Source organism: Chelonoidis abingdonii, chromosome 12 (genome assembly GCF_003597395.2).
Source record: "Chelonoidis abingdonii isolate Lonesome George chromosome 12, CheloAbing_2.0, whole genome shotgun sequence".
Taxonomy (NCBI): Eukaryota; Metazoa; Chordata; order Testudines; family Testudinidae; genus Chelonoidis; species Chelonoidis abingdonii.
This window is the reverse complement of record NC_133780.1, coordinates 2,084,406-2,097,697: the sequence shown is the minus strand read 5'-3', so window position 1 is coordinate 2,097,697 and position 13,292 is coordinate 2,084,406. Positions and strand designations below refer to the sequence as shown.

At 60.7% G+C, this 13,292-nt stretch overlaps 1 protein-coding gene across 1 annotated transcript; it reads left to right on the top strand.

Moving 5' to 3' along the window:
- The first annotated feature begins 547 nt into the window (after positions 1-547).
- On the top strand, positions 548-12,683 carry CLIC1 (chloride intracellular channel 1). Its single transcript, XM_032799298.2, has 6 exons — positions 548-781; positions 8,481-8,590; positions 8,747-8,872; positions 9,279-9,385; positions 10,646-10,827; positions 12,373-12,683. The coding sequence occupies exons 1-6, from the start codon at positions 743-745 to the stop codon at positions 12,532-12,534; spliced, it is 726 nt and encodes a 241-aa protein (XP_032655189.1). The 5' UTR covers positions 548-742; the 3' UTR covers positions 12,535-12,683.
- Positions 12,684-13,292: the final 609 nt, after the last annotated feature.

Genomic DNA, 13,292 nt, shown 5'->3' with positions numbered 1-13,292 from the left:
GCTCGACCAGAGCCGGAGAACCCAGAGAACCTGGCTCCCTGAACACCCTCCCTAGCCTGCCAGCCCCACTCGCCCTCCCAGAAGCCAAGAGAACCCAGCGAGTCCTGGCTCCCAGCCCCCCCTGCTCTAACACAACCCCACTCCCCTCCCATGCGAATAGCCAGGAGTCCTGCTCCCAGCCCCCCCTGCTCTAACACTAACCACACTCCCCTCCCAGAGCGGGTGGGAGAACCCAGGAGTCCTGCTCCACAGCCCCCCTGCTCTACCACTAAACCCCACTCCCCTCCACAGAGCTGGACAGACCCAGAGTCCCTAGATCTGTGGCTGCGTCGTCTGCCGCTGCCCCACAATCGAGTCTTTCACTGGTACCATCATGTTCTGTCCGGACAGGGGGAGCGGATGGGGAGAAGCGGCAGGTGGGAAAGTAAAGGGCGGAGGGGGCCGGAGTGGCAAAGGGAAAGTGAGGGGGAGGCGGGGCGGGCGACGGCAAGAAGGTACCCCCCCCCCGCCCCAGACCGCCCCCTCCCCTCCCGGTGACTCACTCTTTTCCTGGGTGGGGCTGGCGGGGCGGACCCGCCGCTCCGGATCGGCTCCCTGTTGCGCCGAGAGTTGGTCACAGGACTCCGAAGTGGGGCGATTCGCGCCCCCCAACCCGGCCCCGGCTTTTCCCGCCCCGTGGGGGAGCCTTGAAACGCGCCCGAGCCGCGGAGCAGGGGGATTTGTCCGTTTCCAGCCCCGGGCCATGGCCGAGGAGCAGACGCAGGTGGAGCTGTTTGTCAAGGTAAGCGGGCGGGGGGGGCGCCCCAAACTCCGGAGCGGCTCCGCAGTGATCCCCCTTCCCGGGGGGAGCCCGGCCTGCCCCCCCGTCCCCCAACGGGAGTGGGGCCAGAGAGTGAGGGCCCGGGAAGGAGGAGAGAAACCCCCCCAACCCCCTTTCACTCCCCCCACAGGGGCGGGGGGGAGCTGGTTATCTGGGGGGAGGGGGATCAACTTCCCCCCTCCTTCCCCCTGAAGTGGGGGGGGCTCCGACTCCTTCCTGCCCCCCCTGCCCCCTCCTTTCTCTTTCCTCTTGCACACCCCTCCCGCCTCCCCTTGCACACCCCCGCCCTTGTTTCACACACCCCTCCTCCTTTCACCCCTCCTGTCTCCCTCCCTCCCTCCAGGGTGCTTCCCTCTTCACACCCCCTTCCCCTCCTTTTCACACCCCTTTGCCCCCTTCTGTCTTTTTCACACCCCCTTTCCCGCCCCTCGTCTGGGTCCAGTTTGCTTCCCCCCCTCCACTTCCTCCCTTCCTCTGCCTCCTTCCCTCTTCCGCCTTCCTCCTCCGGCTCTGCCTCGCTCCCCCTTTTTCCCTCCCTGGCCGTGGGTGGGTCCCGCCTTCCCGCCTCCCCTCCTGGCTCTTTCCTGGGGTCACTCGGAGACTCACGTCGGCCCCATTTGGGGAAGTGTCTTCAATGGATTCAGGCCCCCGCAGCCAGCCAGCCCCGAAGCGCCACGGCCCCAGCTGGCCACGCCCGGGTGACCCCGGGACCCCTCAACCACACATGGGGTCTGTCCCGTACTCTATAGATCACTAGGTGCACTTCTTGGGGGTGCAACTCTTTTTGGGGTGCATGTGTGCGAAAACTGCAGCTTGGGGGACCCCGACGTGTCCCCTGAATTCAGGGCTGCTCAGACGAGCTTTGTGGCTTAGAAAAATTCGAAGCTTTTTGATTGATTTAGTTTTTTTGGCGGGGGGGAAATTAATTTTGCGGCCTGCATCCTTCCTCTCTTCCGACGCTGAAAGGGTTGAAAATGAAACCGCTTCGTCAGCCGGACGTTCGACCAGAAAGAAGCTTTGTCTGACCCCACCCCACAATTAATCCCCCCCCCGAAACCACCTTTTCAAAATGACCAAGGAACTGAGCAATCTGCTGCGGCCGCCCCAGCTCCGGCCTGATCCCGCTCTCAGATCTGCGTGTAAGACGTTTCCAAGCATGGCTGGGATGTCATGGGTTCGGCGGAAGACACTTGTACAGGACTTGTACAGGACCAGCCTAGGTGGAAAAGTCAGACTGATAGAGGCTAAAGTTAGCACCGGATGCAAATACACACGGCCTCTTTGCATGGCTTTCATTCCCTCAGTGGCGGGCGTGTTTTGTTTCTCTCCAGCCTGGCCTACGCCCAAATCGAAAACCACTGAGCGTCAGGAGCCCTGAGCTCGCTGCTCTCCATTGACGTCCACCGTTTATTCAGCACCTGGACGCCTGCACTTTAATATTCAGCCTCCAGAGGGGCTGCGAAATTCCTAGATTTGAGGATCCGTTGTGATCCAGCGTCTGTTTGATGCAGACCTGGCACTTCCTTGCATTGATTCCTGGTCCAGCCTGGGCAGATCTTTGCATCTTGAACTAAAACTGGAGACTCTACCACATCCTTCAGCAAGTTGTCCGAGTGGTTAATTCCTCTCCCAGTTAAAAAAATTTACACCTTCTTTCCCCCCTGACTTTGTCCAGTTTCAACTTCCAGCCGTTCGCCCTTGCTAGATCTGAATTCCCACGGCACAGCACGTGATCCCTGGTTTTACAGCGGTTTCGCCTCCCTCAGATACAAACTGCTTTGAGATGCTTTTAACCTGTTTTGAAGTCGCCCACGCGCAGCTGAGCTGGGTTGGTGCTGGCTTCCCCGGCCCACAAATATCTTAGAGCTCTGAATCAAGAGAGAAAAGTGGCCGTTTCCACCAGACGTGACTGAAAACCCCCAAATGTTTGGTCGGTTTGGGTCAATCAAAATGTTGAATTCCTGTTTTCAAACTTTTTAAAAAAACTATTTCGGTCTGATTAGTTTAAGTGTCCCAATAAAAAGCTGGTTTGAATCGTAAAACCGGAATTTTTTGGTTTTGTTTCGAAAATGTAGCCACAAAACTTTCGGACAACTTTTGTCAGTGGGTTTTTTTTGAGTTGGCAATTTGTCAAAACTGACCCTGTTTTGCCGACGTTTTCAACAAAGTGACACTTTTTAATGCAAAAAGAGCTGTTGAAAAATCACGACAAGCTGTAGGGTTAATGAAAGCACTTAAGTCCTGGATTAATCTGCCCCTGAGTGCAGCGTTACTTGTGCCTGGCTTGGCCCAACGACTGTACAGGGTGCGGGAGAATTTTCTCCATGAAACATTTTTCACTGTGCGGGGAACACCCAGTTTCCCAGCACCAAAATTTCCTTTGTGAAAGTGTCAATTTCAATGAACCTTTCTGTTCTGGGGCGAAAAAATCAAGGGGAAAAGTTTGGCGAATGTTGACCCATCCTGTTTTTTGCCATTCTTGGAATGAAAAGCTTCAGTTTTCGCTTGGAAACGACTTTTGGGTTGGAAGTTTGAGTTTTAAAAATATCCAGACTGAAATGAAACACTTTGAAATGAACCAAATGTTTTGATTCACCGGAAGCGGCGTTTTTTGGTCAGTTTTCCGGCTGGCGTAAAATGTTGAGATTTTGGCTTTTTGTCCCAATTCGGGAATGAAAAATGTTCAAACTCTCAAATTCACGCATGATTTGAAACCCGTTTCAGGTCTAGTCTGAGGCTTCGAGTTGAAACGGCACAACCTATCAGCAGCTAATCCGTCCGCTCTGGGGATTTTGGGAGTTAATTTGTCCTGTGGACAGTCTCACTGCAGCTCAACTACGCTACCTCGAATGCAGCCAACTCGAATTAATTGGCCATCCGGCTGAAAGACTCAACTCTGACACGTAGGGTGGCATGAAACCACCACCAGGCCGCTTAACGCATTCCTGGAGCACCTGCATCCGTTCAAACACTGAAGTGAGTTTCCCATGTAAACAAAGCCGGTGGTGAGAAACTGGACTAAGCTAAACCGAAATAAACCCGCTCGGAAGCCAGTGTGCCTGGAGCAGGGTTTGAAACACCCGGAACTGGGGCAATTTTTGAACCGAGATGGGGAAAAACCAGTGATTTGGCAGGAACCATTTTTTTTTGCCAGCAGTTTGAAACATTTGATTTGGGGAAAAGTTCATTGGAGAAAAACTTTTCAATTGATCTGAAGATCCCCCTTGGACAATCAAACTGGGGCTGCTTCTGTTTACACAGCCGGGGGGGTCTGTCCAGTTCCTCTTCTGTTTCGCTCTCCTTCCCTCCTTCTCTGCCTGCCTTTCTGTCTCTGCTCGCTGGCCAGTTTAACTGGGCTGTGCTTGGGGATGGGCTCGGTTAAACTGTCTGCCTTTTTCACAGCTCTGTCCCACTCCTTTTTTCTCTCCCTCCCTAATAGGAGGCCCCCGCCCCTTCAATCTCACCCCCAGGAGATCTTAATCCAAACTTTATATGAGCTTTGTACGCCCCAGCAGTTGAGTGACGCAGCCACGGCCTTTCCTTCTACTCCGTCTCCTCCTTCGACTTGCTTTCTTTCTTGCGGTGTCTACTCTGTTCCCCTCTTTCTATCTTTTTCTTCCTCTTTCCTGTGTGTATATCTGGATCAGGGTGGGGCAGGGATACAAAACAGGACTCTTGGGTTCTCTCCCAGGGGAGAGGAAGGGAGGGGCTAGTGATTAGAGCAGGGGGGCTGGAAGCCAGGACTCCTGGGTTCACTCCGTGGCTCTGGGAGGGGAGTGGGGGCTGGTGGTTAGAGCAGGGCAGTCTGGGAGCCAGGATTCCTGGGTTCTCTCCCTGGCTCTGGGAGGGGAGTGAGGGCTAGTGGTTAGAGCAGGAGGTGCTCAGAGCCCGGACTCCTGGGTTCTATCCTCAGCTGTGCGTGGTCCCTCCTGTGTCTGGTTTTCCTTTCTAGCTACCCCCGCTTGTCTCCTGTTGTTTTCTCCTGGAGCAGGTTCCTGGACCAGATTTTCTTTGTCTGTTTAAAATCCAAACAGGGCTGAGGGCTGGTTTCCATGGGCTGGGCTCACCCACTCCCTGGGGTGCGGCACCTGGAACTTCAGAGTGGCTGCAAATTAGTGTAACTTCAGTTACAGCAGAACAGGACTCTGGTGTGGAAGGGGAGTGATGTCTGCTGGGTTAGAGGGGGGGCTGGGAGAACCAGGACTCCTGGGTTCTGTCCCTGGCACTGGGAGGGGAGTGGGGGCTGGTGGGTTAGAGCAGCAGGGTGGGGAGCCAGGACTCCTGGGTTTTCTCCCCAGTGCTAGGAGGGAGGACCCTGGGAAAGTCACTTGATCTCCTGTGCCTCAGTTTTTCCATCTGTTGAATGGGGATCCTGATTTCTGTCTGGTTTCTCTAGGTAGAGAGTAAATTCGTCAGGACGGGGCCTGCCTCTCTCCTTACATGTCTGTGCAGCACCTGGTGCGGGTCTCTGATTCTAGAAAGGCCCCAGACATGCCCCCTGTCCTGCCCACTGCTGACCCCCCACCCGGTTCCCCACAGCCCAGCATCCCCTGCCAACCCCCCCCCGCTCCCTGCAGCCCAGCNTGCAGAAATGCCGCCTGGTGCAACGAATCTTGTCGGCCTGGGAGGAGAACGAGCAGACGCAGTAAGTGGTGGGTGAGGGTGAGGGGCGAGACATCCTCACGACAAGGGGGAACCCAGGAGTCCTGGCTCCCAGCCCCCCCAACCCTCCCAGAGCCGGGGAGAGGGGTGGAGCCCAGCTCTCCTGAGCCCTGTGCTGGGGTGGACACTGTGAGAGCGCCCCCTAGTGCCCAGCCTGGGCTGCTGGGGAGCGCCCCCTGCCAACCCCCCCGCCCTGCTCCCCGCAGCCCGGTGCCCCTTGCTGACCCCCCCACCCGGCTTCCCGCAGCCCAGCGCCTCCTGCTCACCCCCCATCCTGCTGCCCAGCACCCCCTGCTGACCCCCCGCCCTGCTCCCCGCAGCAGATCCATGACGGGGGGGGGAGGGGGGACTGAAGTTAGAGGAAGGAACCATTTAACCCAAGGGGGTGGAGGAATGTGACTGAAATAACCTGTTGGGGTGACATCACTGTAGGGAAGGGGGTGAGCGGGCCCCAGCAACTGCGCAGTAAAGAACCTGCCTTGGGTTGACGCAACGTTTCCCAGCTCTGCCTGGCCAAATTATACCTGGGAAGGGCGAGTCTCTCTATAAAACCCTCCTGGAGTCCCTGGGGCTGGGATGTCCGTCCAGGGCTGATGTAAGGACTGGGTGGGGGGGCATTACACGGAAAGGGGGGCTGGTTTTAAAGGGACAGGGCCTGCATTTCCTTTTCTCGGACAGTGTCGGGCAGGGATGGGGCCCGCCGGCCCAGCAGGAGGGGGGACAGATTGGAGGTGGGAATGGGGTGCTGGGCGTTATCTCAGGGCTCTGGTTGTTTGAGGACTGGGTGCAGGTGGATGCTGGGGGCTTGGACCCACGGGGGAGATCAGGGAGGGGATAATCAAAGGGGAATCACTGCAGCACTTCACGGTATAGGGCATAGGACACACACCCACGTATACTGGTGCCCCTCACTCCTGACCCGCTGCCCCAATATCCCAGGCCTGCCACCCCCAGCTCTGCCAGTGCCCCTCACTCCTCACTTCCTGCTACTCCCAGCCCAGCATTAACATTTTTCTTCTGGGACTTGGCTAGGGATGAATCGTCCCCAAAGCCACCGACTGCCTCCCCATCCCTGGCTCAAAGTAAACCCATAAACCCAGCCTGAGTCGGATCCCATCCCCCGCTGTGCCCCCCCTCCCCAGCCAGCTGGGCCCCTGCTCTGGGGCTGGGTCGGAGCTTGAGGCCCCAAGATGGGGAAGGCCCCATGTCCCATCCCTCATCCAGAGACAGGTAGTCACTCAAAAAATAGAACCCAGGAGTCCTGGCTCCCAGTGCCCCCCCTGCTCTAACCACTAGACACCACCCCCCTCCCAGAGCCAGGGAGAGAACTCAGGAGTCCTGGCTCCCAGCCCCCTCTGCTCTAACCACCAGACCCCACTCCCCTACCAGAGCCAGGGAGAGAACCCAGGCGTCCCAGTTTGCCGGCTATCGCAGGGAAGGGCGGGTGCTTCTCTGTAATAACCATCACTGGACAGAGTGTATTGTTTCTCCATGGCAACCCGGCAGGCCTGTCACCTCGTGTGTGGGTGTGACCTGTTTGTACAGCAACCAGCTGTGGGTGTGGCCCAGTCGAGAGGGGTGGGGCCTTGTGTCACTGTAGCCACCCTTTGCAGGGGTAGTTGTGTGTGTCAGGTTGTGTTTCCAAAGGCACCGGTTGTGGGTGCTGGTAGAAAGAGCGGGTATGAAGCAGCTGCCCAGCAACGGGCTCTGCCTGTCACCTGGCGGAGGGGGCTGGTTGCCGGGCATCTCCCTGGCAACTGGCTGGGGGCCTGGCGGGTGTTGACAACGGGCAGCAGGATCTGGCTCGGGAGCCGGGATCCTGTTTCCAGGGCCGTGCCCTGTGACCCTTGCGTTGGGGGGGGGCAGGGTGTCCTGTGACCCCCTGAACTGGCGGGAGTGGGAGGGGTTAACCCCCCAGCCAACTCTCTCCCCAATAGCCAGAGATCTGTGCCCCTCCTCCTGCCCCGAACCTCACACTCCTACCAACCCCCAACACCCCCTCCCGTCCCAGAGACCCCTGCCTCCCGTCCCCCATAGACACCACCTCCTCTCTGCACCCACCCCATCCCCTCCTGCCCTGAGACACCACTGCCTCCCTGCCCCGCTGCAGACTGCACCTCACCCCACAGGTCCTTCCCTTTCCTGCTGCTACCCCCTTCTCCAGTCTCCCCCCCCCGTCAGCCCCCTAGGCACTGTCAGGAGAGGGCCTGTCAGTCAGCGCCTCCCACCCCCCCCATGGGGTGCGCCTACCCCCAATATCCCTGGAGATCCAGTCCCCGCCCTGCCCCCATGGCACTGAGCAGGAGGGGGTGGGCGGAGGAGCACAGCCCCTGGGGGAGCTGAGGGGGGCTGTGGGGACTTGAAAAGGGGAACCCGCTGCAGGGTCCCAATAGGGCATGTTTAGATCGCCACCTGGTGGCTAAGGCTGGTATGGCAGCCCCCCCCCCCCGGAGTCTGTCTGTCAAGGGGGCGCGACCTGGTGGCCAAGGCTGGTATGGCAGCCACACCCCCATGGGGTCTGTCTAGCAAGGTGGCGCCACCTGGTGGCCAAGGCGGGTATGGCAGCCACAGCCCCCATGGGGTCTGTCTAGCACAGTGGCGCCACCTGGTGGCTAAGGCGGGTATGGCAGCCACACCCCCTATGGGTCTGTTTGGCAAGGGGGCGCCACCTGGTGGCCAAGGCTGGTATGGCAGCCACCCCCACCCCCCCATGGAGTCTGTCTAGCAAGGGGGCGCCACATGGTGGCCAAGGCAGGTATGGCAGCAGGACACCTATCAGGTGTTATAGCTGGTGGCGCCCCCTGGTGGTGGCTGCCGGTATTGCAGCATAGATAACATGAGGGGGCGGGGCAGCCCTGCCCCACTGGGGGGTGGCAGCTCCAGGGCAGGACAGGGGTGGGCAGGTGGAAGCTCTGGGGATGATCCTGCCCCTCTCTGGGCCCTGGGGAGGTGGGGCCGGACACTGGGTGGATGCTGAGACCCCTCTGCTCTGTGCCAGGCTGGCAGCGATGGAGCCAAGATCGGGAACTGCCCCTTCTCCCAGCGACTGTTCATGGTTCTGTGGCTCAAAGGCGTCACCTTCAACGTCACCACGGTGGACACGAAACGGTGAGTGAGATGTGGCCGGTGCCCTCACTCCCGACCCACAGCCCCCTGCCCCGCCCACCCTGCCGGTGCCCCTCACTCCCAACCCGCAGCCCCCTGCCCTGCCCACCCTGCCGGTGCCCCTCACTCCTGACCTGCAGACCCCGCCTTTCATTGCAGGAGGACTGAGACGGTTCAGAAGCTTTGCCCGGGCGGGCAGCTCCCCTTCCTGATGTACGGGACCGAGGTCCGGACCGACACTAACAAGATCGAGGAGTTCCTGGAGGAGGTGCTGTGTCCCCCCAGGTACGTGCCAAGGAGCTGGTCCGGGGTGGCAGGGAGCGTGTGCGGGGGAAGGGCCGGACGGGACTCCTGTCATGCGGCAGGGAGTTCCACTGGCCACTGGGGAAGGAACGATCCCCGTGCCCGGTGGGTAGCTCCGCCCACCGTGTCACTGAAATGGGGGATCTGAGAACTCTGGAGAGAGGCTTTCCGGGGTGGGGGAGGGGTGTGTTTCCTGTTTTTTGGAGGGTGGGGAGCTGGATCTTCTGAGTGCGCAGGTCACTAGGGAGGGGTATCGGGGCAGGTTTTGGAGGCTGGAGGGGAGGTGTGGCGGGGGCTGGAGTGTGTGAGGAAGGGGTGTCTGGGGGGGTGGATGACAAAGGAGGGGGGATCTCACATGCCTGCATCTCTCACTGCCCCCCCGGCCCAGGTACCCCAGGTTGGCCGCCCGTAACCCCGAGTCCAACACCGCCGGGCTCGACATCTTCGCCAAGTTCTCTGCCTACATCAAGAACTCGAACCCGGCGCAGGACCTCGGTGAGTGGGGGAGGGGGATCCCTGGGGAGGGATGAAGGGGAATCCCCCAGGGGGAGGGGAAACCCCTCACTTCTCATTGGCTGCCCCAGGTCGCTCTCTGTCTTTCCATTGGCTGCTTCCTGGGCAAACCTTCACCCTCCCCCATCTCCTGCTTGTTCTCCTTGGCTGCCTGTCTGACTCCACTTTGTTCCCATTGGCTGCCTCCCCCCCATTGCCATTGGCTGTCTCTCTGCCACTACTTAGCTGTCTCTTCTTCTCATTGGCTCTTTCTCTTGGCTGCCTCTTCTCATTGGTCAGCCCCTCTGTGTCTCTTCCCCTCAGTCTCATTGGCCACCCCACATCAACCCCTGCTTCTCATTGGCTCCCTCTCTTGGCGGCATCTGTCTCCTCTGAGTTCTGATTGGACATGTCCCTCTGTCAGCTCCTCTCCCCTTGGTTCTGGTTCGTTCCAGCTCTGTCCTCTCATTGGCTGCCTCTTGTGTTCCCTCCGCAATCTAATTGGCTCCTTCTCTCTGTTGCTATAATCCCTCTGTCGCCTCTCATTGGTCGCTCCTTGGTCTTCCCTTGGGTCTCATTGGCTGCTGATGTCTGCCATTGGCTCGCCCTAATCTTGCTTTGATTTTCATTGGCTGCCTCCGTTATCCTCTCTTCTGATTGGTGCCCCATCATCTGCACTATATTCTTATTGGCTACATCACTGCCCTCCCTGGGTTACCTTCTCCTCTGACTGGCTGCCTCTGACCTCGCCTTGATGCTCATTGGCTGGCTCCCAGATTCCCTTGATTTTGATTGGTTGCCTCTATGCTCCTGTGAGCTTCTCCCCCTTTTGATTGGCTGTCACATATCTCCTCATTGATTCTCATTGGCTTCCCCCCCTTTACCCTCTTGTGACTGGCTGGATGTCACACCCTGGATTTCCATTGGCTGCCCTTCTGACTGCCCCACTCTCATGACCTTCTCTTCTGATTGGCTGTTCTCCATCTCTGCTCTGTTTTCATTGGCCACCTCTCTTTTTCTTCCCCGCTTCCTTCACCCTCTCTTCTGATTGGCTGCCCTCCATCTCCCCTGGATTCCCATTGGCTGCCTTTCTGTCTGCCCCCATTCCGATGATGTTCCCTTCTGATTGGCTGCCCTCCATCTCCCCTGGATTCCCATTGGCTGCCTTTCTGTCTGCCCCATTCCGATGACGTTCCCTTCTGATTGGCTGCCCTCCATCTGCTCGTGTGTCTCATTGGCTGCCTGCCCCCCCCCCGCCCCCAGTGCTGGAGAAGGGGCTGCTGAAGGCGCTCAGGGTGCTGAACAATTACCTGATGGCGCCGCTGCCGGAGGAGCTGGACGAGACGAGCGCCGAGGACGAGACCCGCTCGAGCCGCAAGTTCCTGGACGGGGACGAGCTGACGCTGGCCGACTGCAACCTGCTGCCCAAGCTGCACATCGTGCAGGTGGGGGCGCGGGGCCGGGGCCAGCCACCAGGGGGCGCTGCTCTCAGCTACGGCCGGCGGTGCTGCAGGGTGTGGGCAGCAGGGGGCGCGGCGCAGCAAAGGGCTCTGTGCTGCAAGGTGGGGGGCAGCAGGGGGTGCAGCACTGCAGGGTGGGCGGCAGTAGGGGGTGCTGTGCTACGGGATGGGGGTGTGGCGCTGCAGGGTATGGGCAGCAGGGGGCGTGGTGCTGTGGGGTGGGGGCAGCAGGGGGTGCAGCACTGTGGGGTGGGCGGCAGTAAGGGGCGCTGTGCTGTGCGATGGTGTGGTGCTGCGGGGTGTGGGCAGCAGGGGGCGCTGTACTGCGGGACGGGTGCGGCGCTGCGGGGTGTGGGCAGTAGGGGGTGCTGTGCTGTGGGATGAGGGCACGGTGCTGCAGGGCAGGGGGCAGCAGGGGGCACGGTGCTGCAGAGTGGGGGTGCAGCGCTGCGGGGTGTGGCCAGTAGGGGGCACTGTGCTGTGGGATGGGGGTGCGGCGCTGTGGGGTGTGGCCAGCAGGGGGTGCGGTGCTGTGGAGCAGCGGGCAGCAGAGGGCGCTGTACTGCGGGGCGGGGGTGCGGCGCTGTGGGGTGTGGGCAGCAGGGGGCGCGGTGCTGTGGGGTGGGGGCAGTAGGCGGCGCTGTGCTGTGGGATGGGCGTGTGGCACTGCGGGGTGGGAGGCAGCAGGGGGTACAGCACTGCAGGGTTGGGGGCACTGTGCTGCAGGACAGGGGCACCAGGGGGCGCTGTGCTGCGGGGCGGGGGGCGCTGTGCTGCGGGGTGGGGGCAGCAGGGGGCGCTGTGCGTAGGCAGGCAGGGCTGGGCTCATGCGGCCCTAGGGGGTGCAGCGCTGCAGGGTGGGGGGCAGTAGTGGGTGTGGCGCTGTGGAGTGGGGGGCGCAGCACTGCGGGGTGGGGGGCAGTAGTGTGCACAGTGCCGCGGGGTGAGGGGTGCAGCGCCGTGGGGTGGGGGGCAGCGGGGGACGCTCTCCTCTAGCCCCAGGGCCGTGCCCGGTAGCTCGAGATCCTGCAGCCGGGCTGTCTCTGGGGCTGTTTTTCGGCTCCGCATCGCGCCTGGGACAGCGTTTCACTCTCTCCCCGGCTCTGTCGCTCTCGGGGACTCCGGCTCCAGGCTGAGAATCTGGGAGCGGCCGGTGAGCGTGGGACGGGGGGGTCTGGCTGGTGCTTTCTCGATCTTTTACCAACCTCTGTATCTGTGGGGCCGGCTGCGGGTTTAGCTACAGGATCTAGCTGCAGGACTGTGGGTTTATCTATAGGTCTGTGGGTCAGGCCATGGGTCAGGCTGTGCGTGGGGCCATGGATCTATCTATAGGGTCGTGGGTTGGGCCATGGGTGGGGCCGTGGATCTAGCTGCGGGGCCGTGGGTCAGGCTATGGGTTTAGCTATAGGGCCGTGGGTCAGGCTGTGGAGTTGTAGGGCCGTGGGTCAGGCTGTGGCTCCGTCAGTCCCCAGTGCTCTGTGGGCCCTGGCCTGGCCTGGCCTGGTCTGACCCACATGCCCCCCGCCCCAGGTGGTGTGTAAGAAGTATCGGGGATTCACCATCCCGGAGGAGCTGGAGGGGATCCACCGGTACCTGCGAAACGCCTATGCCCGTGAGGAGTTCGCCAGCACCTGCCCCGACGCCGAGGAGATCGAACTGGCCTATGAGACGGTGGCCAAGGCCCTGAAATAGCCCGGGGGGTTGGGGGGCCTCACCCCAGCATGGGGGCTGCAGAGCCCGGAGGAGGGGGGGGCTGATTTCAGGGGTCTGTACTTGGCCTGGAGGGTGGCAGGGGATTCGTGCTGAAATGTTAAATCTGTTAAATAAACCTTTAAAACTCCCCTTGGTGAAGTCATGAGAGTCAGGGGGAGGGGAGGGGACCCAGGCGTCCGGGATGGCAGCAAAGGGCTGTCATCCCTAGGGGGCTGGAGAGGGGGATGAGGAATAGGACTCGGGTGTCTGAGATGGCAGTGCAAGACCAAGAATTGGACCCAGGCATCCGGGATGGCAGCAAAGGGTTGTCATCCCTAGGGGGCTGGAGAGGGGGATGAGGAATAGGACTCAGGTGTCTGAGATGGCAGCACAAAACCAAGAATGGGACCCAGGTGTCCGGGACGGCAGCGCCGGGCGCTCACCCCTAGGGAGCTGGAGACTGGGAGCCAGGCGTCCGGGACTGCAGCGCGGGGCACTCACCTCTAGGGAGCTGGAGACCGAGACTGGGACCCAGGCGTCCGGGTCGGCAGCGCGGGGCGCTAACCCCTAGGGAGCTGGAGACTGGGAGCCAGGCGTCCGGGACGGCAGCGCGAGATGCTCACCCCTAGGGAGCTGGAGATGGAGAACGGGACCCAGGCGTCCGGGACAGCAGCGTGGGGCGCTCACCCCTAGGGGCCCTGCTTCCCTCCCAGCGGCTGTGTGGTGGGGGAGAGACCAGGACCGGTGCTGGGGGTAGG